The sequence below is a fragment of the Chrysemys picta genome, chromosome 1 (genome assembly GCF_011386835.1).
Source record: "Chrysemys picta bellii isolate R12L10 chromosome 1, ASM1138683v2, whole genome shotgun sequence".
NCBI classification, from domain to species: Eukaryota; Metazoa; Chordata; order Testudines; family Emydidae; genus Chrysemys; species Chrysemys picta.
The window spans coordinates 238,199,934-238,224,244 of NC_088791.1; the positions used below are offsets into that span (position 1 = coordinate 238,199,934).

At 41.8% G+C, this 24,311-nt stretch overlaps 1 protein-coding gene across 3 annotated transcripts in view; it reads left to right on the forward strand.

Annotated features, from left to right (window-relative positions):
- The window catches only part of NPAS2 (neuronal PAS domain protein 2), a 148,015-nt gene that overhangs the window by 64,047 nt on the left and 59,657 nt on the right, over positions 1 to 24,311 (forward strand). For all 3 annotated transcript variants that reach the window (XM_005283251.5, XM_005283252.5, XM_065580890.1), the window contains exons 3-7: positions 5,318 to 5,466; positions 10,659 to 10,750; positions 19,327 to 19,416; positions 22,654 to 22,774; positions 23,795 to 23,908. In XM_005283251.5, coding sequence (XP_005283308.2) covers positions 5,318 to 5,466; positions 10,659 to 10,750; positions 19,327 to 19,416; positions 22,654 to 22,774; positions 23,795 to 23,908 — 566 coding nt within the window. The remainder of the gene's footprint in view (positions 1 to 5,317; positions 5,467 to 10,658; positions 10,751 to 19,326; positions 19,417 to 22,653; positions 22,775 to 23,794; positions 23,909 to 24,311) is intronic.

The following is a 24,311-nucleotide window of genomic DNA, read 5'->3' on the forward strand; positions in this document are numbered from 1 at the left end:
AAAAAATGACTAATACTCTCAAATCACCTTATCACCAAAACCCAATATAAACATTATAAACATTACTTCAGACCTAAACATAGTCTCCTTTCATATGTGCTTGTTATGGATTGGGTTAAACCCCATTGAAGCTAGGCTAAATGATGGTGCAGTTAAATGCCCCTTTGGTTAGTAATAGTCAAAACAATAGAAGCCACCACCAAACACACAGATCCACTTAGCAAGACTGAGTCAGAAGCTATGCCATGCAGGGTGAGGGGTTTACCGGGATTGATACAGCAAATGCAGGGGTTAAAGGATTGATTGATGGAGCTGTTGTGTGTGTGTCTCTGTTTTTGTGGAAAACCAGAGAAAACACTAGAGAGCAAGGGCAGAAAAACCAAGGGCACAATCAGAACAAGCACTGGGAATGTGGTCTTAAGAAAACGTAAGCGAGAGTTTAGGGAAAGAAAAAAAAAAAGCTAAGAGAGACAGCTTTTGAGCTGAGTGCTGATTGGAAAAGGTGCCTGCTACTGTGAGCAAAGACGCTGTCTCTTGTTGTTTCATTCCTGCTGTGTTCGGGGGAAAAGGTCTTTGTACATTCTTTGTAAATAAACAGTATTGCTTCAAAGAAACATCTGGTTCCATCACCAATTACTGCTCCTAACTGGAACAACCCACAAGACGCTGAATTTTTGGCTAATTGATTGGGTCTAAAGCAGTAACGTGCTATTAACTACAGTGGTAAAGTCACAGTTAATACATACACAGGAAATTGCTACTAACACTTTGTAGGGGTTGCCTTTTCAGGTAGAAAATCATTTGTTGCAGTAAAACTCCATAATAATTGGCTGGCACCAGGAGTGTCACAGAATCTGTTTGCTAGCAGTTTTTTTGGACGTGTGATCAGTACTGCAACCAGCAGTTTAACTGGTGTAGAAGGAGCCTTAGGTTGCGTGTATTTTTTTCCTTTTGTTCTTTCTAATGAAAGTATTTCCAGTCCAGGCACAACTAGTTGGTCCAGGCTCGTCTCTTTTGATTCTTTTCCTGCTTCTTCCCTCCTGCAGCCTTTTTTCACTAATATAGGTCAGAACGCTCTGCAGCCCGGCTCAGCTGTTCTCCTTTGCTTCTTTTCTAATTCGTGCATGCTCGAGATACAGAAGCCCACTGTTTGATACCAGGAGCAATGTGCTGACCTAACTGCTGCAACCACTTAGGACTGCAAGGAATGTCTTCTGAGGCAAAGGGCCTATCAAAGTTTTCCCAAAGCCACTGTGCCAACAACACTCTTCACAAGGGACTTAATGCATGAGAGTTGCTAAACATAGTATTATTAATGCACGCTGCAAAGAAGCACAATGTAAGGATACGCCTAACCATCTGTAAATATGTAGATATCTGTGAATGGAGGAAGAGGATGAAGGGAATGGATGCCTCATGCCACATTACATCATGAAAAAGATGTCTTTGGAGATGGTATATCTCAGCTGAAAGTTTCATACAAAGTGTCAAGAATTATAACATTGCTGGAATGCGGGGTTGTTTTGCAGGGAGTGGGGAATGAAGCAAAGGGGAGAATAGGGGGAGGAATTCCAGATTTAACTGTCACTACCAGTTCACACACTTAGGTTCAAATTACTTTTATGATGCATGCAAGGCAACCATTAAAAAGGGGGTTAGCGAGCAACATACACACAGAACGGACATAGGAAAACACATATCTTAAATAGTGGTAGTTATTACCATCTGCTGATATTTTAATGCCTCTTTTTTTTTTGTAAGGAGCATTTTTGGTGATATATAGGGTCAAGCCTTTGTTAATATTTACTCAGAATCAAAATTCCATTCAAACAGTGTATCTTTTTCCCATCAACATATGCCATATTGCTTTGAAGATAACCAGGAGATACATAACCTGGACTAATGGTATGAATTGTGCAATTAGAATTTGCTTCCTTTAATAGTTTGATATAGTTTGTGTCGATGCTCTGCTCTGCAAGAGCTTTCAACACTGCATTGATCTCTGTGCTGTCGAGCGCTGCACTACAGATATAACCTTGTTTGATACTCCCGTTCGCATCCCAGTTAAGAAAGATGTGAAACAAGGAGACACGGTTTCACCAAAACTCTTCACAGCCTGCCTCGAAATGGTAATGAGGCAAATGAATTGGAAGGGTGGAATCAGCATCAACGGAGAACAATGAAACCATCTCAGATTTGCAGAAGATATTGGGTTGATCACAGAAAATTATATCAAACTACAGAAAATGCTGCGAGAACTCAACACAAAAAGCAGCCAAGTCAGACTGAAAATTAACCGCTCCAAAACAAAATGTATGCGGTCTGATACCTTACCAAAAGTCCAAATAACAATCAAGGGAGAACAAAAAGAAGAAGTTGAGCAATATGTCTATTTGGGCCAAGAAATTAACATGTGCCACGATCAGGAAGGTGAACTCTCGCAAAGAAAGAAAGCTGGTTGGTGCGCATTCAGTTCTATCAAAGATGTCCTCCAAGGAAAAATCAACAAGGCAACATGCGGCAGCCTCTTCAACTCAACAGTACTGCCAGCAATGTTGTATGGCAGCGAAACATGGGCACTGATGAAGACAGAGGAGCAGCCACTGTCTGTCACGGAGAGGGCTATGGAAAGAAGAATTCTGGGAATTTAAATGCGAGACTGAGTCCCCAATGAAGTGATCAGACAGCAGAGTGGAGTGCAGGATGTCGTTGTTGAGAGCAGGCATAGTAAAATGTGATGGGCCAGGCATATAACGAGGCTCACTGACAATCGATGGACTACAGCTGTCGCTGAGTGGTACCCACAGGAACTGAAACGACCACTTGGCCAGCCTCCAAAGAGAAGGGAAGATTTTATCGTGAAAAGACATGGCTGCACATGGAGAAGGAAGGCCAGGATACGAGACGAATGGAAGATGTGTTGTGATTGGCGCAATCTGTATGAGGGCTGAAGGACTGATCCATCAATGTGATCAAGGTGAATAGTATGAAATTAAGATAAAGACAACTTCAGCAGAGTATCAGGGATAGTGCCCTAATAGTGAGATTTACTAGACTATGGAATAAGTTTCCAAGGGAAGTGATGGAACCTGCATTGTTCAGGACATTTAAATCTGGACTGAACAAAGCACTAGCAAATATAGAATCCTGCATAGGCAAAGGGATAGATTAGATGACCTAATCAGGTTTTCTGTTTTCTTCCTTTAAGGATTCTACTCTGTTTATAGATTTGGCTCTTGGTAGAGTTATTTCCACTACAGAAGTTTTCAGATTTCCTTTGTGAATAAAATGTCAAGTGTTAAAAATAGGTACTTTCTGGTTTCTGTCAAAACATCTTTTACTTTCTGGGCAAGCAACACATACTCTATATATGGTTGGGGAGTTTCAGTTTTTGAAGGAATGGGAGCCTTCAAGCTAACCCGGGCTGAGGATTGAATTACATGAAAATAAAATGTTGGTTTTCTTTAAATCTACTTGAATTGTTCGGAAATACGATGAAGGTGGATTGAAATCTTGTCCCAAAAGTCTTCTGCACGTGTAACAGGAGTAGCTTAAATCCATTAGACAGCATCCACCTAACCTTTTGTGTTCAAAGCTGTAAAATAACCAAAGATTGGCTTCTTTCCAGTGCATCTCAAAAAGTATTCAGGCCAGAGAGCAAGACAAACAAAAATTACACACACACACCCCCCGTCACTGGTAACGTATGGAAGCCTCCATTGTGATACCTCTACTGATAATATTTATTGCCATATTGGTTCTTAGAGGAATGTCAAAGTTGGGTTAAATTCTATTCTTATTTACACCAGTGTATGCCCAGGTTTCTTCATTAACTGCAGTGGTATTACTGGATTGATGCTGGTGTTACTTTTAGAAGAAGTTGGCCTGTTAATTATTAAATTCTGTCTATTTTAAACCACATTTTTAGCTCGTTATACATTTAAGCCAAATAAATCTTAGCCTATGATGTTCTTGTTTGCCTGGAACCTTTCAATGGAATAAGCAGAAGTTCGGGCATGTTTTACAGTTCATTTTCTGCCTGGTCATATAAGCCTAGGAGACACCCTCCTAGAAAACTGTCCATTAACGTACATAAAAAAATGTTCATACTGGGAGACCAAAGGTGCACTGAAGAGTACAATTCTTAGTTTACAGATTAGTGTACAATAAATAAAAATTAAAATACAGCTACTGAGCAGATTGTTAGAAACAATAATAGTAGCATTACGGTAGTGTCTAAAAGCCCCAGATGAAATTGGGACCGCATTGTTCTACTGTACAAACACATAAAAAGAGACAGTCCCTGCCCCAGAGATGCTGGAATTAAGAGTTTGGGGGGTGCTGCCGCAACCCTTGGCTTGAAGTAGTTTCCACTGTACGGAGTTTACAATTTGGTTCAATGGCTCTCAGCTCCCTCACTATAAAAATTGTTCCAGCAACCCTGCCCTGCCCTGAAGAATTTACAATTTAAATAGACAAGACGCATAAAGGGAGTCGTATTATCCCCATTTTACAGATAGAGAATTGAGGCACAGTGAAATTAAGTGATTTACCCAATGGCACATATAGCGTCTGTGACAAAACTGGGACTTGAACCTAGAATCACAGTCCAGTGACTAAACCACAAGACCAACTTTCCTTTCTACAAATAAACTTGTGCAGGATGCTTATAAACTGCCATAGTTTTTTTACTTTTTTATCTGACCAAGAAATAATTTAGGATACCTAAGTGTTTTGATCAGCCCAAAAGTCTGAGCATTATAAATTGTTTTCTGGGCCAACAAAATGTGTTGCCATATTATTTACCTTGTCTACTTACAATCTTCCTTTACGGAAAGTACCTCAGCATAGAATGCATGAATTTTGAGTACACACACACATATGAAAACCAGTGCTCACAAGACAAGCTTTATGATTTGTCAGAAAACAAGGACATGAAATTCCTCCACATCTTGTCCTGCTGCTGGAGTGATAGGGGGAGGACAGAAGAGCCAACATGTGCTCACTGAGTGAGCACAGGAATAAGATAATAAAGTCACAGAGCAGAGATGGGAATAAAATCCAGCTCTGTTGTTTCCCAGCCTAGCACTATATCCATTGGACCATGCTGCTTTTCAAGATGTCCCAGCAAAGAGGTCACAAAGATGACAGTGAGAAAGGCCAGTTCTTGGTTGCTTATTTAGCTTTGCCTGGTGCCAGCCATCAGTGTTCAGACACTGATGCATAGAGAGTTCATTTTCTAAATAATATGTTGCAAGAAGAATATGTAATGATTACTCTTTCTAGGTCCATTCATTATTTTTTTTCATACTTATAGGGCTTCTCGTAACAAGTCTGAAAAGAAGAGACGTGACCAATTCAATGTTCTCATCAAAGAGCTCAGCTCCATGCTTCCAGGCAACACCCGTAAAATGGACAAAACTACAGTGCTTGAAAAAGTCATTGGCTTTCTGCAGAAACACAATGGTAAAAATTGCTAAACCTATCCATGCACCGTCAAACTGTACCAAATCCTTGTTACTCCAGTGATGGTCAGAGTGGCTCAAGTGGTTAAAATTTCATAGTAAGATTTTTTCCAAGTCATAGTTTATGCCGAGAAAACGTAAGGGTACCATGCAACTCAAATCAGTCTCCTCGGCTGCTCCTTGGTACAGGGTAGTACTTATCCTACTTGCTCTGTAGTATAATGCCTGTTCAGACCTGATGGGCTTGCTCAAGACTGCCTTTCTTGATCACAATGCTCCTTTTGGTTGTTGGGCTCAAGTGAATGAAGCAGGTCAGTCCTCTGACGGTCTAAGGCACAGGATGTGTGCCTCCCTAGCTGACTGAATATCAGGCAGCCAGAGAAGAAATGCAAAGGGCACAGAGCTCTGAAGTGGACCTGTGAGCTAAGCAGGGGAGGGACTTGTGCTCTGAACAAAAAAGTGATCAGGAGGGAAAGAGGAAGCTCCCTTCGCCTGACACCAACAGACTTCTGACTGGAGGGGGAAAATATTCTTCTTAGCTTCTCTAAAAGTAGATGTAGGGAGCCAGTCTGTTCCCTCCTGGGGTATTGTGAAAGGTGGCTGTGACTCCTGCACACTGTGGGCCCTGAGTATGAAAAAGAATCAGCTTCTGAGGATAGGGGATAGGGGAGTTATCATATGAGAAGCTCGCCTGTGTGCCTCTGTACATTCCTGGTGTAGAGCTAGTGGGTTTGGAGTGGGGTTGTTTTCCCTGGATAAGCCAACCTGCTACTAAGACAGCATCCATAGTCTTGTCTCTCCTAGGTCTCAGTTTCTACTTCATCATGCCCACTACACCTTTTAACAGATGAAAATCCATCAAGGATTCTTTTTAAAAAAAAAATTGGAGAAAGCGAAGGCTCAAGGTTGCAAATTTAAATAATTTTCTATACAGAAAATATCTTAAAGAAAGATGACATGTCATTCTTTCTGTCTGTAAAATATTGATCATTTTTTCTCTGGCACTTGGATCCATGTGCCATCACACCAAGCAGACTGAAGGGTGAATAAAGGAGGGGAGCTCAGAACTAATGTGTGCATAGTGTAGTACAATGGGAAATTCTGACATTAAGGGCCAAATTTTTAAAATTGGTTTAATAAATTGTATTCACAAATATTTGCTTGCATAAATTTTGGGGATTTCTACCCAATGTGCACAAGCAAATACCAGTTTTTCATTTGCATAACATGTAGGTGCAAATTTTGTTTGATTTTGAGGCCATTTGCAAATTTGGCATAGAAGAGCACAATAAAGACAGCTGCTGAATAGTGATGACGGCCAGACATTTATTTTAAAATATATCTGAAGGGTGAATTTTTATTCTCATAAAAACGTGTCAGCTCTACCATTATATCTCAGTACTGATCTCTAACCCTTGCTGTTCCCTTGGGGGCCACTGAACAAAAACTATAAATGTGCTGAATTGTACCACTCGTCTGTGATGTGAGCAAAGTTTAGAGACAGATCACCTCTTGCTGAAGGAATCCTGAGGCTAGGGTGGAATACTGCAAATTTTGCCTTGCAGAGGCTGATGGTTCTACCAAAGATGTGGGGTTGCCCCTGCCTCATACCCCATGAAATGGGGAGATGCTTCAGCCCCCACAAATCACAGAGCCCTTGAGATCTTGGGAAATGATCTGGAAGTCTTGACCATTCACTTGAAGGCTTTGTGCAGGATGGCAGTGGCTCTCAACCTTTCCAGACAACTACACCCCTTTCAGCAGTTTGATTTGTCTTGCGTATCCCAAGTTACACCTCCCTTAAAAACTACTTGTTTACAAAATCAGACATAGAAATACAAAAGTGTCACAGCCACACTATTACTGAAAAAATTGATTACTTTCTCATTTTCACCATATAATTATAAAATAAATCAATTGGAATATAAATACTGTAATTACATTTCAGTGTATAGTATATAAAGCAATATAAGCAAGTCATTGTCTGTATGAACTTTTAGTTTGTACTGACTTTGCTAGTGCTTTTTATGTAGCCTGTTGTAAAACTTGGCAAATATCTAGATGAGTTGATGTACCCCCTGGAAGATCTTTGCATATCCCCAGGGGTACATGTACCTCTGGTTTAGAACCACTGCAATAGGGGGAGATCTGCACACGGAGGGTTCCCTTATGCATGCACATCAGCCTCAAATCAGGAACAAGACTAAGAGCACCAGAATACCGTATCACTTGTAATCTAAGCCAACTTTGACAGTAGGGCACAATTACCAACTTTCATGCGGTAAATAAGCTCCCCGACTTTCACAATAAGCCAAAAATCAAGCTAATCCCATTTCAAAACCAGGCCAAAACAAGCCAGTTCCTAAGAACCCCAACACTCTATGGGACTAGATCCCCCTGGCATGCAGTCGGGGACTGTGGTGGGCCCGCTGTGCACCCTGACTCTCTCCCTCCCTTGCCCCTGCTTGCCCCCTCTTGCCCCAGCTTGCTGGGAGCCGATCAAAAAAAAGAAGCAACAAGCTACAACGAGCAACAAGCTACAAAGCAAACAAGCAACAAGCTACAAGCCAAAAACTAGCCAACAAGCAATTCAAAACAAGCTCAATTTCTGCGTTTTTATCGCGGGTTTGGCATGTCTGCAGTAGGAACTGATTCTAATTTGATAAGGCCTCTTTACACTGCTCAGGTAGTGTATACACAGTTCTGGAACAGTGTAAATGGGCCACATCTCCAGATGTGACAGTCCTTACGCCCATTTGGAATCCCAGTGACTTCACTAGAACTCCATATGGGTGAAGGGGTCCAACCTCACAGAGCAGCTTGCAGGACTGGGGCCTAGTGAATTAGTCTATGCCACTTTGCTGTCTTTTATTCCTTGGACAATCTTTCCACCTTCTCAGAGTTGAGACATATGGGTGTAATGAAGAAGCAGATAAAACTCTTACATCATGACACCAACCTAATTAAGTCACAAATGTCAAAATAATTGAGGAAAGAATGATAGTTAATCTGTTATTGCAGTGATGGTTTTCTTTTAATGAAATATTGGCATAGACAAGATGATTTGATGCAAGAGGGCATGATTGGGACATCTGAAAGTTTCATTATATCTGTTATTCTTTTACAGCTTCTTTGGTGACCGTAATGATATATCTTTCTTTTTAGCTGCCCAAGGCAGAGTAAAGGAAGATGTTAATATGCACACTTTAAAAAATCAACTAAAGAACAACCACATAGGAACTGAATAAGTGTAAATGAAGTATCAGATAGCGCCAATAATTTACTCAAAAAAGGCATTTGACTTTCTTTTACCCAATTGTTCTCTGTTTAGTAAACAGCCTATGATTGTATATAGAGGTTGGACTGAATTGCTACTGGTTTTGTACTCTTTAAAAAAAAAGAAAGAAAGAAAAATACTTTTCAGACAAAAATCTATTATTTAAAAGTTTAAATCAATAGTAGATATGCAACATACTACAAAACAAACAATACAGTTTAAAAACATTGCTTTATCCACACTGCATATGATAGTTTTATTTGTTGTATTCAATACTATTTTCTCTTACATTCAGCTTTCTAAACCAATAATTTAGTTATAACAGAAAAGCAGATCAATTTTCAGATTTCCTGCTGAAGAAACAGTCTCTTTCTATTAATCCAAGGAAGCTTGCCAAAATTCAAATAATTCTTCCAGAAATTGATTTTTCAAATATGCCATTTTTTCCATGGTAGCATCCACTGTAAAATATTCTGCATTTTGCAGGGTACATAATAAAGAGCTGATTGGAGCTGATCCTTTTTTCCCCAGCCATCTGCTGAACATTCTGGGCCGGTAAAGCCACTGCATTGTGGTATCAAAACAACCCCACCAATGCTGAAAACATTAATTTAGTGGGAAACAGACTGCTGCAGCTCCACTGATAAAAGCACTAACCTGTGCTTGTGTGTGTGCTTTGGTTTACTTCCATGAGACACTTCACACAGACACTGTTATAGGTTTACTGCCTTTTAAATCATTCAGCCATTTTTATGTTTGTGGTCAGTCTCTTGAAACAGAGAGAACGTCTAAGTGCTCTATAAATGTTGATAGATTAGGTTAATCAGAGTAGAGTAGAGAGGCCACATTTACCCTCCACCGGACCAGCAGTGCTAGTGCTCAAGTGTACTTTTATTAGAGCTGGGTGAATATTGAACAGAATATTAGGCAAATTTTGAGAAATGAATCAAATAATTTATCTGACAAATACATTCTTACATTACTTACCCACTGAGGTCCATAATATACCAGTACTAATTGGAAATGTTATTTGAAATAAATTATTCAACAAACTCTCATTTGGGTTCAGTCTTAACTACAGAGCTGTGATTTATAATTATCGTACACTTGCACTTCTCCGAGTGAAAACTTACAAGGGACGAGTGCCCTAGGAGTGTTTATTGGACGGTGCTTCCATGTGGCAGAACAGAATGCCACCATCAAACCACCAGACAGGTTCACAGTCAGATTTTTATTTTAAAGGATAGGAGATTGCATTTTCCAACTGGTTTTTGTGAGTGAAGCTCTGGTTTGCTCCCCCATCCTCTGGCCTATACTGCACTGTGGAGCTGGCTGGAGATGCTGTGAGGGGAGAAGGATGCTCCATCACAAGAGATGTTGTAAATTGTACATTCCATCTGTGCACCAAGCAACTGGGGAAGCAATTATGGTTTCTAAGGCACAGTCCTCCAGCTTCCTCAAGGATGCTTTTCACTGCCCCTACTCGGCGTTGTGGCTGTAGGCCAAAATCTAGCCCTGGGTTATTCCCATCCTGAGTCTGAAACTCAGTGAACCGTAACTACATATTTGATATATGCTAATCCTCATCCTGATTTTAATTTTGCTCAGGCCTTTTTTTTTATTCAGTATTCACCTAGGTAACACACTGATTGAAAACAATGGCCATTTGACTGCAAACTCCCATTGAAGACAATGGGGTTTGGCCGAATGAAAACTGAGTAAGGACCTCCGGACATGGCCCAATGAGGATATTATCCATATTCTTGCACTGCATGCATGTCCCATGCTTGAAAATCTCTATTCATTTCAAGCGATACAAAATATTCACATCCCTTAGCAGCAGTTTGTATAAAGTTTTGCAAAATATACTTTTTCTTTGGATTTAAAAAAAAATTGTAATGTTGTTATTTGTTTAGAAGTCTCAGCACAGACAGAGATTTGTGAAATTCAACAAGACTGGAAGCCTTCGTTTCTCAGCAATGAAGAATTCACTCAGCTGATGTTGGAGGTAAAAATGCATATACTTTTGCTATGGCTGTGCACATTGTTCTAGAGCAACAATATGTCTGTGATGCCAAAAAGAGAAGAACTTTAGATTTTATTGTACTTGACCATAAAGCAGAGCCACCGTGAAACAAAAAGACTGGAAACCAATACAGGGTTCCATTCCATGCTTGGACACTGCAGTAACCGAAGTACTGCAGTCAATAGAAATCCACTTTTTAAAAAATGCTACACACATATATTAAATGTAATACATAAAATAAATTCAAATTATGATTTACATTTTATTGCTACAAATATAAGATAGGGAAAGGGAAAGCTTGCCATATCTCTCCTTTTTTGTATATATATATTATTATTATTTTATTTAACATTTATACTGCATTGGCACCTAAAGGTCATCCATGCCACAACCCTATTGTGCTAGGTATTATACAAACATAGAAAATGACAGCCCCTGTTGACTTGACACCATTAATACTGCCAGTGCAATCATTTCCAAAGTTCCTATCAAAGACATCTTTATTATAATAGGGAGCACAAGCACTTTGCAATTATATTCTATTAAATTACATTTAAATTATACCATAGGAGTTTCTAAAACTAGCAGTGATTTTTAGGGAAATGACTCAATGATGTTTGTGTAGGTTTGATATGAAATCCAAATGAGCTGCCAAAATGTAATTTTCTATCTTATAAATAACTACAGCTTTGTTAATTGTCTTTTCTGATACTAAAAATGTAAAGGTTATCTGGTTTTGGAGTGTCATTTAATAACCTGTTTTCACTGCATATTTGTTTTCTCTGCTGTGATTTATGGATGTTAGTATGAAGAAAAACGGGTGAATGGACGTGATTCACTGTATGGGTGCAGGGAGATACAAATAGTCAGCAGGAGCAACTATCCTGTCCTGGGAGTGGGTAGCTTTAAATTCTTTCTGAGGCGCCACTATTTGGTCACATTACCTTTTAGTTTTTCATGATAAGTTTTCTTCTTGTTAAATATTTAACTTCCCTTTCTGTTAATGCTCATGCTTTGAAGCAAATGGAAATAATTAACTAATAGTTTTGTTTGTTACAGCTGTTAGTTTGCATCTGTTGTATCTGTCTTAGGTTTTTCTATGGCACTCGTGAATGTCGCAGGCCAGTTTTTAAGGGACACTTCATTTGCACTTGCCTGGCATAATTGTAGATTCTCATTTCAGTGCACAGGAATTTACACACATAACTCCCTTCACATGGAATTAAAAATATTCCCTTGAGGTGGAAACAGAATGGACAGATGACTGGACAGATGACTTGGGTTCTTCTTCGAGTGCTTGTCCCTGTGGGTACTCTCTGTGGGTTGGAATGCACTCCGTGTGCCTGAGACCGGAAGTGTCCACCGGTCCATGCCTGCATCCTACCCCACCTCCTGCTCTAAACTGAGAGTACAAGGGGTGCTGCGGACTGACCACCTCTCCAATTCCTTTCTACCACTTGTGGTCTGAGAGGGAACCCCTCAGTGTTTGCAGCTTTTTGCTAGTGTTCCCACTCAAACTTTCTTGTATTGTATTCTTAGATACAGTGGATGCCTCTTGACAGCAACCCTGATATCAACAACTTCTAGTTAATAGCAACATTTTGCCAGAAACTAATCCCATACCATACCATCGACTTCATTGTTAACAGGATTTGGATATTGCCAGTGACATGCCACTTCTTCAGAACTTCTTTTAGAAAAAAGGCCCTGACTGCAGGCAGGTTTGTGAGGCTGGAGCTAGGGAAGGAAGGGCTGGGACATGTCTTCCTTGGCTTCAGCCCTGCAAACCTGCCTGTGCTCAGGGACCACACAGGAGGCAAGGGGATGGGAGCCCCACATCTCCGCCCAGTGGGGGAGCCCCTGCTGGAATACTGATGCTGCAGGCTGGGTGGGGAGGCTGTGGGTAGGGAAAGGGGCTGCAGTCCAGATGCCAGGGTTCTCAGCTGGGAACTCGCAGAGCTGCACGGTACCTTTCTCTGCTGCTGCCCTGCCCTCAGCTTCCCCTCCTCCTGGAAAGCCCCGGCATCCAGGCTGTAGCCCCCTCTCCCTGCGGCTGTCGTGCCTGCAGGCAGGTTGGGGGCTGCAGCGAGGGAAGGCACGTCATTGCCAATATCTGACACCGCCCAGCGAGTGCACTCTGTCCCCGAAAACAGTGGAGAAAAAGTACATTTGTGTTCCCACCCCATCCTGAACTCTGTAGTGGTCCAGGTTGGGGAGGCTTTAGCCAGGGTCCATGAGTATAATTGCACCCTCAGAAATCAGACCCGACTTCACTTGCATTTGGCACAGGACCCCATCTCAGTTTTGGTCCAGCTGGGCCAAATTTGCATGAGTGACATTGCAACCTGGTGTCTGGGGGCAAAGCAGCAGGTTGCAATGCCTGGAGTGGGAAGGTGGGCCCAGCCCCATGGAACAGGAGCTCCCACTGTGGGGTGAGTGCAGGGTGGGTTCGCTGTCCAGCCACCCTCTCCCTGGGTCTGCCCACCCCTCCTAACTGGGCTGGGATTAGGCTTGTGGTGCCAGAGCAGAAGGTGTTGCTGCAGGTGGTTGGTGCCTCCATGAAAGTTCAGTACAGTGCTCCTATTGCAGGGTACCTTCACTCTGAGGCTACATTCGCTGCAGGTCCAGGCTGCTAACGAGCATAACAAACTGCTCCAACCTAGGCCCACCCCTTCAGACCAGGGTCACAAGAACTAGATCTCTTCAGTAGGAAAAACAAATTTCAGCCAGGCCCCAATTCTGGGCCATCTTTGACTACGGGAAATTGTTGCCAGACCATCTCATCAAATGTTGCTGGATGCAGCGGATACGTTTTTTCATTCCATGGCGACTTCGGTCATCATGAGGTGCATGGCTGCAATCCTCGGGGTTCCCCAAGGAGGTCCAGGCAACAGTAGAAGATCTCCCCTTGTAGGGTAACAACCTGTTTAGCGAGAAAACAGATGAGTCATTTCATTCCCTTAAGAACTGTCACACACCACTCTGCTCCTTGGGGAACTGTATCCTGGCACCCCGGAGGAAATATTCCCAGCTGCCTCCTCCATCCTGTCCCTCTGCCCTTCTGTCATTCAAGGGTCTGTGAGCCTCCCTGGAAACATCAAAGGGTGCAAAGTAGCAGGTAAATGCACCACTCTTTAGTCCCAGATTCCCACCAACAAAGAATGCTTGAGAATCACCAACAAGTCTTCGCACTGCCCTTTCTCTGCACTGCCCTTATCCCACACTCTTTGGGGGCTGCCTGGTCCCTTTCCTCCTTATGTGGCATCACATCACATTGGATAAATGGGTCCTCAACAGCTTCTTGACTGGCGACACTATCAAATTCCTGTCTTCCCTTCTCCAAAATCCCATTCCCTGTCCTTCTTCAGGGACCCTTCTCACAAGAGGACTCACACACAGGAGGAGGACTCCCAAATCCAGCTAGATAGAGCCTGTGCCCCCTCAACTCAGGGGGAAAGGCTTTTACTCCAGATATTTCCTCATCCCCAAAAAGAAAGGGAGCTGGAGACCCATCCTACACCTCAGACAGCTGAATGTCTTCATGTGCCCATTTGAGATTCAGGATGACCACCTTGATCTTAATAATCTCCTCCCTACAGAAAGGCGACTGGTTTGCGGCTCTCAGTTTGAAGGATGCCTACTTTCATATAGACATTCATCCAGGACACAGGAGATTCCTGCACTTCACGCTGAGCCTCGAACACTTTCAGTTCAGAGTTTTTCCCTTCGGCATCTCAGCGGCTCCAAGAGGTTTCACTTTCTGTAGTAGCAGCAAGTCTGAGTCTGTAAGACAGCCCAATATTTCCTTACCTTGATGACTGGCCGCTTACAGTTCAGTCGTATCAGGAGGCGCAGATGGCGGTCCTCTCCTTATGCAATCGCTTTTACTTCTGGGGACTTCAGGTAAATCTAGAAAGGTCAACTTCAGGCCTCACACAAGTTTTAGAATTTAACCGGGTGAATCTGAACTCGATTTTGGGCAAGGCGTACTTAAGTCAGGATACATTCCTCACGATGAGGGATCTCACCACCTAGCTTCGACTCATCCCCTAGATAGCAGTCCGATCCTGCCTGGTTCTTTCCAGGCCATATGAATGCCTGCATCTACATTAGTGATTCTCATCCAGGAGTCTGGGGGCCCCTGGAGGACCATAAGTAGGTTTCAGGGAGTCCGCCAAGCAGGGCCGGCATTAGACTTGCTGGGGCCCAGGGCAGAAAGCCAAAGCCCCACCACCTGGGGTTGAAGTCTGGGGCCCTGAGGCGCATCACCCAGGGCTGAAGCCTAAGCCTGAGCAACTTAGCTTCACGCAGCCTCCTGTGGTGTGTGACCCCAGGCAGTTGCCCTGCTTGCTACCCCCTAACGCTGGCCCTGGCTTTTATATGCAGAAAAACAGTTGTTGTGGCACAGCTGGGCTGTGATTACACCATGTTGTGGGGGGGCCTCAGAAAGAAAAAGGTTGAGAACCACTGATCTATATGACAAGTCTGTACCTCTGGTGTCTTCAAACATGTTTGTGGATGGTTTACACTCCAAGTAGGGACACCCTTGACAAATGAGTCTTGCTTCCTCAGAACATCCTAATGTCATTCACCTGGTGGGAAATCAAAGACGCTGTCTGCATAGGGGTTCCTTTATTCCCCTACCACCAAAAAAAGACATTAATTATGGGTGCCTCCATGCTTGACTGAGAAGCTAACCTGGATGACCATCTAGACCATCCTGCACTTTATAAGAAACCAAACGGCATAACAATCTTTTCAAGCTTTGGACAGTGCATGAAGCTCGCAAGAGGTTTCTTCCCTTCATCTGTATTGCACATGTTGAACTCATGTCAGACAACATGACTAAAATATTTTATATAAACCAACAAGGAGGAGTGAAGTCTGCCCCACTCTGCATGGAAGTAGTCAAACTCTGGAACTGGTTCATCTGGCATCAGATCCCCATCTCAGCAGTGCACCTACTGGCAGTAACGAACATCTTGGCAGACAGCCTCTGCAGGCTTTTTCCATAAAGATCATGAGGGGGAGATCCACCCTTTGGCCATGCAGTACTTCTTCTGGTAGTGGAGCTCATTCCATCCTGGGACGTCTTTGTGACCCAAGCGACCAAGAAAGTGTCTAGTATAATGCTCCTAAGCTGCCCACAGGCACAACTCCAGAAGGATTCCTTCTTATAGTGATTGGACCCACCAATGTACGCCTTCCCTCCCATTCCCTTATTCCCTGGTGTCCTCAGGAAGATCAAGCAGGTTGAGAAACAGTAATCCTGTTAGCACCTTGCTGGCCAAGACAACTTTGGTTCACCACCTTCCCATAGGTGCCCATGCATACACCTGCCACCGGAGCACAGGGAGGTGCCTAACAGATACTGCTACTGAAATATCTTCTAGTCTTAGGCACAAGGAGCGCATGTGCACTCACAGTGAATAACCATTGGGACCACACATCTCGAAGAATTCCAGTTATTACAAGATAAGTAACTTTCCTTTTTTGCAGACTTTTCTTGTAGGGTAGTTACCAATAGAAGATAGTACTATGATTCTTCATGAGCCGGTGCTTAGTAGATATTGGGAGGTCCTGTTGAACTGCGCTCTCTCTCTCTCTCTCTCTCTGTGCTTGGTCACCCAAACAAGTCCTAACTTACTATGTTTGGACAAGACTCTGTTTAAAAATATTCTTTGTCCAGCTATAAAAGCTTGCTTTTTGCAAGCAATGGCTCAAAAAAAAAACCCAAAGTGTATTTGACTGCAGTGAAATGGCTGCTGTCTTGATAATGACCTGATCCCGCACCATTCTTGAGAGCATGAAAGCAGAAGCTGCTAAAGTGGGACTTTGAAACAGTACACGGAAGATCAAGACTATGGAGATAGGAGAGAATGCTATCAACACTGGCAGATGTGAAATTGAAGGAGAAGAATATGAAAGAGTTGATGACTTAGTCTATCTTGGAAGTACAATATCTGCCAAGGGCCAGCTCACTAAAGAAATGAAGGCAAGAAACAGTAAAACCAGAAGTTCATTTTCCTGTTTTTCAATCAGCTGGAAGAGTAAGAAGATGTATCTTGCACACTACAAAGAGATTGTACAATGCTATTGTCCTTCCAACACTACTGTCCACACCTCAGAAATGTGGCAGATGTGGAAGCACACAACAGGAAGCTGAATGGATTCCACCATGTTGTTTAAGAAGAATCCTGGGAATTCATTGGAGGGATTGTGTGAACAATGTGGAAGTGTGGTGCCCCTGGTTCAGCAGACTGTGGACTCAATAATTAGACAGACACTGCCACAGTGATTTTGCCATGTTATCATGCGACCCTGTGACAGAAGCACAAGGTACATCTTAGATTGGATTCCACCTGGAGGGAAGAGAAGGGATGGAGAACAAAGAATGACCTATCACAGGAAGATTGAAAAGGATGCTGCCAGCATGGAGACATCCTATGAAGGAATCAAACATCTTGCTCTGGACAGACAGTGATGGGAAAAATGGGTTGACTCATGTGCCAGTAGGCACAGGAGATTCTAAGTCTAAGTTTAAGCACCATGGGAATTTGGTCGCTGATTTAGAAGGGAACAGTATTAATTTATATCTGTACAATTGTAATTTTTACAGCTGAATAACCTTTGATGAGAGAGACACCATATTAATGTTAGATGGACTATTTTCAAATAAGTAAAATAAAATTATATATGCATACGTTAATTTGATTTCCCCACAGAATTATAATGTGAGTTAATTTGTATGATTTGCATACAGACTTAATACAAAACACCTCACCATAGTAACAGGCATAACCCAGCTGCCTTGCAGTGCCACTGTTCTCCTTCCTGAGTTAATTGCTATAATGCTTTTAGAAAATATTTTAAATGTATGACAGAAAAATATTATCTGCACCTAAATTTAACAGAACCAAACTAACTATAAGAGCTAGTGAACATAGTCTTCCACTGAGGTATAAATTATTGACCTGATTGTCAAAGGTTTGGAGCACCTGAAGATCTCATTGATGTAAGCAGGCAGGGGTGCTGAGCACTTCTGGCAACCAAGACATATGTTTATTTATTGAAAAATATTGATTATTTTTTAAAATGTCTTGAATTATATGGGAATTCCTGAGAGGTGCCAGGTCACCCTGAGTTCTCATTGGAGTCAATGGGACGTAAAGGTACTGAGCATCTCACAGGATCTACCCCTAGACTGTCATGATTTGGAGGTCATGCAATATAACATCATTAAAAGGTAATATTCCCTAGATTTGCAATAAGATCTTGCATTTAACCTATGAGCTCAATGTCACAGTAATCTGGCTTTTTACAATACACCTGCACAGTAACAGATCTCTCCAAAAGCATATGTATAAGCCTTATTCTAATTAGTTAATGTTTGTAACATTTGTGTTGCTCCAATAATGATCATAGAATCATAGAAGATTAGGGTTGGAAGAGACCTCAGGAAGTCCTCTAGTCCAACCCCCTGCTCAAAGCAGGACCAACACCAACTAAATCATCCCAGCCAGGGCTTTGTCAAGCTGGGCCTTAAAAATCTCTAAGGATGGAGATTCCACCACCTCCCTAGGTGACTGGCACCAATATCAGAACTTTGATTGATTGATTTATGGATCCAGACCTGCTCCCACTGAAGTCAATGGGAGTTTTGCTATTGGCTCATCAACTTCAGTGGGAGCAGGACTGGAGCTATGAATTTAATACTGTACTTGACCAAATACTGTAAATGCTTCTTATTTGTTTGCTTCTCCTTGTTGGAGTAGTAGATGAGGCCTTGCTTTAGATACACTTAGAAGGTTTAGCTTGAGATGGAATAGGCTATTGATTTCAGATATGGCTATGAGCAAAATATTTTTACATGATAAAATATTTTAGGGTGATATTTTCTCCGATGCAGAGGGCTGGTACAAGGCTTGTGCCCCCACTTAAATCCCAGGGCTGGAGAATCTGCTGCTGTGTGGGATTTAAGTAATGCTCAAGTTCTATATTGGCTCTCTGCACAAAGGTGAATTGTACCACTAATGAATAATCGAATACCATGATCTTTAAAATAAGTCACTCAGTTAAACCTGAAGCTAAAGCTTATTTGATCATTTCTCTTGCTTTTATTTACATGAAAGCATAGTAATATACAATGTTACATTAATACAAACAGATTAATTTTGTGGGTAATTATTATTTGAGATAGCACTGTGTCCTGTCATGATACTTTGATATTTACACAGAGCTAACTTTTTTTAATAAATTCCAAGGATCCAGGCTTAGCCATTTTGCATTATTATTAATTTAAAAACTGATATCTGAAATATTCTTGTAAGCCTTTTGTTGTCTCAGCTAGTATATTTTGCTGAACTACAAAGAACACTGTATAAGTGAGATAAGACTGTGAAATCAGAGAATTACTGTTGTGCAACTTGAGATAATGTTCCTACAACCTACTAATAATGTGGTGGTGAGATAACAGGTTTTGATCAATGTACAATGAGAATTACTAATAAAAGCCCATACTACTGTTAAAGAACTCTCCACTTGTGCATTTCTCTTAGGCATTAGATGGCTTCATTATAGCAGTCACCACAGATGGAACCATTGTATATGTTTCTGACAGTATTACACCTCTACTTGGACATTTACCCGTGAGTAATTCTTGCACACTCTTTTGCAGATACAAATTATGGGTCAATCCTGTAAATTCCAAAACCTGCATGTAGTGCTTATTCTTGTGAGTAGTAATCCCATTGATTTCTGTGAATATTCACTCTGGGGGCAGGACTGGGCCCCCAATTTATTTCTAGCATTGGTTAAAAAAGGGGGGGAGATGAAAATGTTGTGACTTTTTCCCATCAAAATTAAAAATTTATAATTTCTAAAAATATCCAACCAGTGATCTTTGGTTTTTTTTAGTATGATTCATACACTTCAGTTCCCTGTTGCTGTGAAACATTTAAAACTAGACAAGACAAAGCTCTGAAGGATATTCTGGTGCGGAGAGGGACAATATGACCTAACTTCTTTTCCATCTTTGGTTTCTAGGAAAAATATAAAATGGTTTCTAGTTAAGGCTAAGATTTAGTCACGGGTATTTTTAGTAAAAGTCATGGACAGGTCATGGGCAATAAACAAAAATTAATGAGAAATACCCATGACTAAATCTTCTCCTGGGGCCCTGCTGCTCTGGAGGGCCCTGAGGTGCCGCTGCTCTGGGAGGCACCTACTCCAGCGGTGGGGGGCTGACTGCCCTGACAGCCCACTGCTCCGATGCCCCTGGGGACTGCTCTCCCGACAGCCTCCAGGGCCACTTCTCCAGCCGTCCCCGGGACTGCTGCTGCTTGGACAGTCCCCAAGGCTACCCCCAGGACTGATGCTGCTCAGGCCAGCCACACCGGCCACTGCAGCTGTGGAAGACAAGAAGTTCATGGAAAGTCATGGAATCTGTGACTTCCGCAACCTCTGTGACAGAATCACAGTCTTACTTATAGTTGATGGGGAATAGTGCTGCTGGTGATGATGGCCTTCTGAGATGTGCATTGAGGGTCTGGTTCTACTCCATTGAAATAAAGGGCAAAACTCCTATTGACTTCAGTGGAATAGGATCAGATCCTGAACTGGTTGACTGATGTCACCAGGCTGTTGGGCTGTGAAGGACTGCTGCTGGTCTGGTCCAAAGGAAAGCAGGCCTTTTAAGGATTGTTCCCAGGAAGGTGGGAGTGGTGGAGCTGCTGCTCTATGTGGCTGTGTGTTGGGGGGGATTGGTTACTGGGTCTCGTGTCCCAAAGATGTTCCTGTGCTATATGCTGTGTCTAGCGTGGGAAGCAGGGGAAAAGAGTTGGTTTCTTTCTGCTCCTGCTGGTGATACTGGACTGGGACAGATGGTATGATAATTAAGGCATTAATCCTCACTCATTTTTAGTAGTTCAGTTTCCATATAAATACACAGCCAGAAGCAACAGGAAGCACTTCTATTCCACATGCCTTTTTTTTTTTTTTTTTGCTTAGGAAAATTGTAATTATGTTTTACGCTCATTTCGCCATTCAGCCAAATATGTTAAATATATTCCATCCAACAAAATATACCTAACATATTCCACTAAACTATAATACGATGAGTAATTATTTTCTCCTTAGGTGAAAGTATGTCATGAAATAAGGAGGGCTGGTGGTGAACATAGGAATATTGCTATGCAACAGTAACAAAGTAGCTCAAGCTAAAACCACCTACTTCATTTTTCTTTAGTCCTCCACAGTGCAGGAGTTCAATAATCTTTCTGTCATTTGTGGGCAGAGAGATTGCCTCTTTCTGTCTTACGGTCTGTTGGGCCCAATGATTTCCACAGAATTTCTTCAGTTTTCAAGGTTTTTCAGATGTTTGTCTCAGTGTTAAGGAAATGCTTTTCATTGCTTTCCCCTCTACTCTTGAATCCTACTGGAAACTAGGGATCCAATTCAGGAAAACATTCCTACTCAGGAAGGGCAATTAAGCATGTGTTAAAGTCCTACTGAAGTCAATGAGACTTAAACCCTATTTCAATGAGGACGTATTTAGGCAGGTACTTAAATACTTTCCTGAATTGTGATCTAAAACTGTAAACTGGTTATTCTTTCCTCGCCCTATTAGTCTTTAGCATGATAACCTTGTCTGAAATCCAATCCCAAATATGGAAATGGATCATTATTATTTATATTGTGGTAGCTCCTAGGAGCTCTAGGTATGGATTTTGATTTTGAGTTAGTTGGGGTTGGACCTGCTTTGAGCAGGGGGTTGGACTAGATGACCTCCTTAGGTCTCTTCCAACCCTGATATTCTATGATTCTATGACTTTATTGTGCTAGGCACCGTGTAAACACAAAACAAAAAAGATGGGACACTCCCACCCTGCAGGGACCTAGAGCCCGGGCTCCAGCCCGAGCCTTGAAATCTGAACAGCAGTGAAACAGCCCCGCAGCCTGAGCCCCGCAAGCCTGAGTCAGCTGGCACGGGCCAGCTGTGGGTTTTTCTTTGCTGTGTAGACATACAGAGTGTGGGCCAGACTGTGCAGTTAAGCCAGTGGCCTATTGGTGGCAGTACAGAGCCCTACCAATCCAGATGGGATTGTGCTTGAGGATGCACAATCCCTACCAAAGTACCCCTATGAACACAAGGGGAGTTCACGTGCTGCACTGTCCCTTTGGATGGTGTAGCACTCCTCTACCGTTTGCTTGACCAGCTCTAGCTGGGACAAGGGACATAGGCAGGGGCAAAGCCATGGACCCACCTCTTCCCTGCCTTCCTTTACTGGTTTGTGCTCCTGGAGGCAGTAAGAGGAGGCAGTCACTGCACATCCCAAAGCTCAGAAACTGCAATTGTGGCTGTGCTTTGCAGGTGGGAAGGCTCACTACACCCTCTCTTCCACAGTCTAGCCCTATATGATCAGCAGGGACTTCCTTTGGAGTGGGTTACCTTTAGAGGTTTAATTCTAATGAAGAAAACTCAAGCTTAGGGGAACTTCACAAGTGTTAATGGAGTTACACCAGAGATGGATTTGGCCCAGCGTGTACTACTTTTGTTCAGTATAATATCTGATGATGATGATACAGAGCACAATTTTAAGAAGTGTCTGCCTAACTTGTGTACCCACTTACCTATTTTAGACCAGAACAACAGCACATGGAAGTCCACAGAAAGATTCCCACTGACTTCCATGGGCTTTGGATCTGGCACTTTGTGTATTTAAGTGCCTATGGGCATGGAAAGTTTAAACAGCTGCTTATGAAAATTGGACTGTTTGGTTTCGCAAATAAAATTCAGTCCCAATTGCGGAAAATGGCAGGTTGGTGGAGAATGAGAATTCCACTCTTCTTTTGTTTTGATCATTTGTACTTTCTTTTCTTTGCAGTGTGACGTCATGGATCAGAATTTGTTAAATTTCCTCCCAGAACAGGAACATTCAGAAGTTTATAAAATATTATCTTCTCGTATGCTTATGGCAGATTCTGCCTCATCAGATTCCCTAAAGAGTACGTTTTGTTTTATCATTCCCACTAAACAAAAAGCATGGGAGAGAGAAGATTTCTCTCTTGCAAGGGTGGAGTCTCTCTGTGATATATGTCAGTATGAATATTTTGCATCTTTAGATATATTTTCATTCATTTTGAAACAAATGTTGCCACCAGAAATGATGCTTCTGTTCAATTTCAAACTAGATTCATTGCATTTATTTACTAAAGCAAGACTGCTTGCAGCTATGTTAATTATAAAATATCGTGTCTTAGGGGAGAGCTAAGGAAAACAGGTTTGACCATGGAAATTTAGAGAAGTTCAGTGGAAACAAATCACATCTTAATTTATGTTTCAACCTAGTACAGTTATATTCTGTCCATAGATACTCTAGTGATGCACACCTGTGTTTTACATTACATTTGAAATATGGGTAAATTAATCCGAATTTATTTTATCATTTAATTTTTTTTCATAAATAATCCTTTCACATACTTCATCTAAATTAGCTCTAAGAGTGGGGGAGGCAAAAAATATGGAACACATGACAATAGAATCTACACCATTTTTAAAAAATCTACTATATAGAAAACCCTCTGCTATTCCAATGTTAATTTTAAAAGAAATGGACAGTTTTCCCCCCAAACAGAAGACATGAAAAATCTGTGAATTATGGAAAGAAAAACCTAAATAAATAAGGGTTTTAAATTAAGGGCCTGATTCTGCACTCCATTATACCAGGTTTATGGCAGTGTAATTCCTTTAATAAAATTGGCATAATGGAGTGAAGAGTCAGGCCCTAATTCTGCAAATCAGCCATGAGAAAAAAATCTGTTAGGAGTGTTGAACATTCTGGGTTTATTTAGGGTTCTTTTCACAGAGGCTTCAATCCTGCAATTAGCATGCTGGTGGACTGCACTCAGTGGGGCTCTGAGCGAGTGTAGTCATACACTACTAGTTGCAGGATTGGGACCAAATTTTCCACTCGTGTTTAGTTTAAATAGCCTATTTATTTATTTCTCCTTTTTCTAACAATCCAGCTGACAATGATTTAGAGTTTTACTGTCATCTTCTGAGAGGAAGTTTGAACCCGAAGGAATTTCCAACATATGAATACATAAAATTTATAGGAAATTTTCGGTCTTACAGCAATGGTAAGCCTTAACTTTTGTGTGAATGAATGTTACTAAACATTTTATCTGTGCAAAAAAAATATATGTGGTTACGTAGAACCGACAGACTTTAACTGAAAAGGTTATTTCTAACGTTATGGGGTGAATTTTAGTTCACATGGAAGTTAGCAACTGATTAGTAACCGCCAGATGTATGTCGGTAAAGTCAGTAGCTGTGTAAATTCTCCCTGTCAATGCACTTCACTTCTAGATTGTGACCCCAGTTATCCTGTTCTGGGTATCTGCTACCTTTGTCTGATGGTGAAAGGCTTGGGAACAGTTTGATTACATTGACTAAAGGTAACAATGGATAAAATTAAGATCCCTAAGCTCACTTTCACCTCTGAAAATTTGACTCCTCGCAGGCTCCATTGCTGAAAAAAAC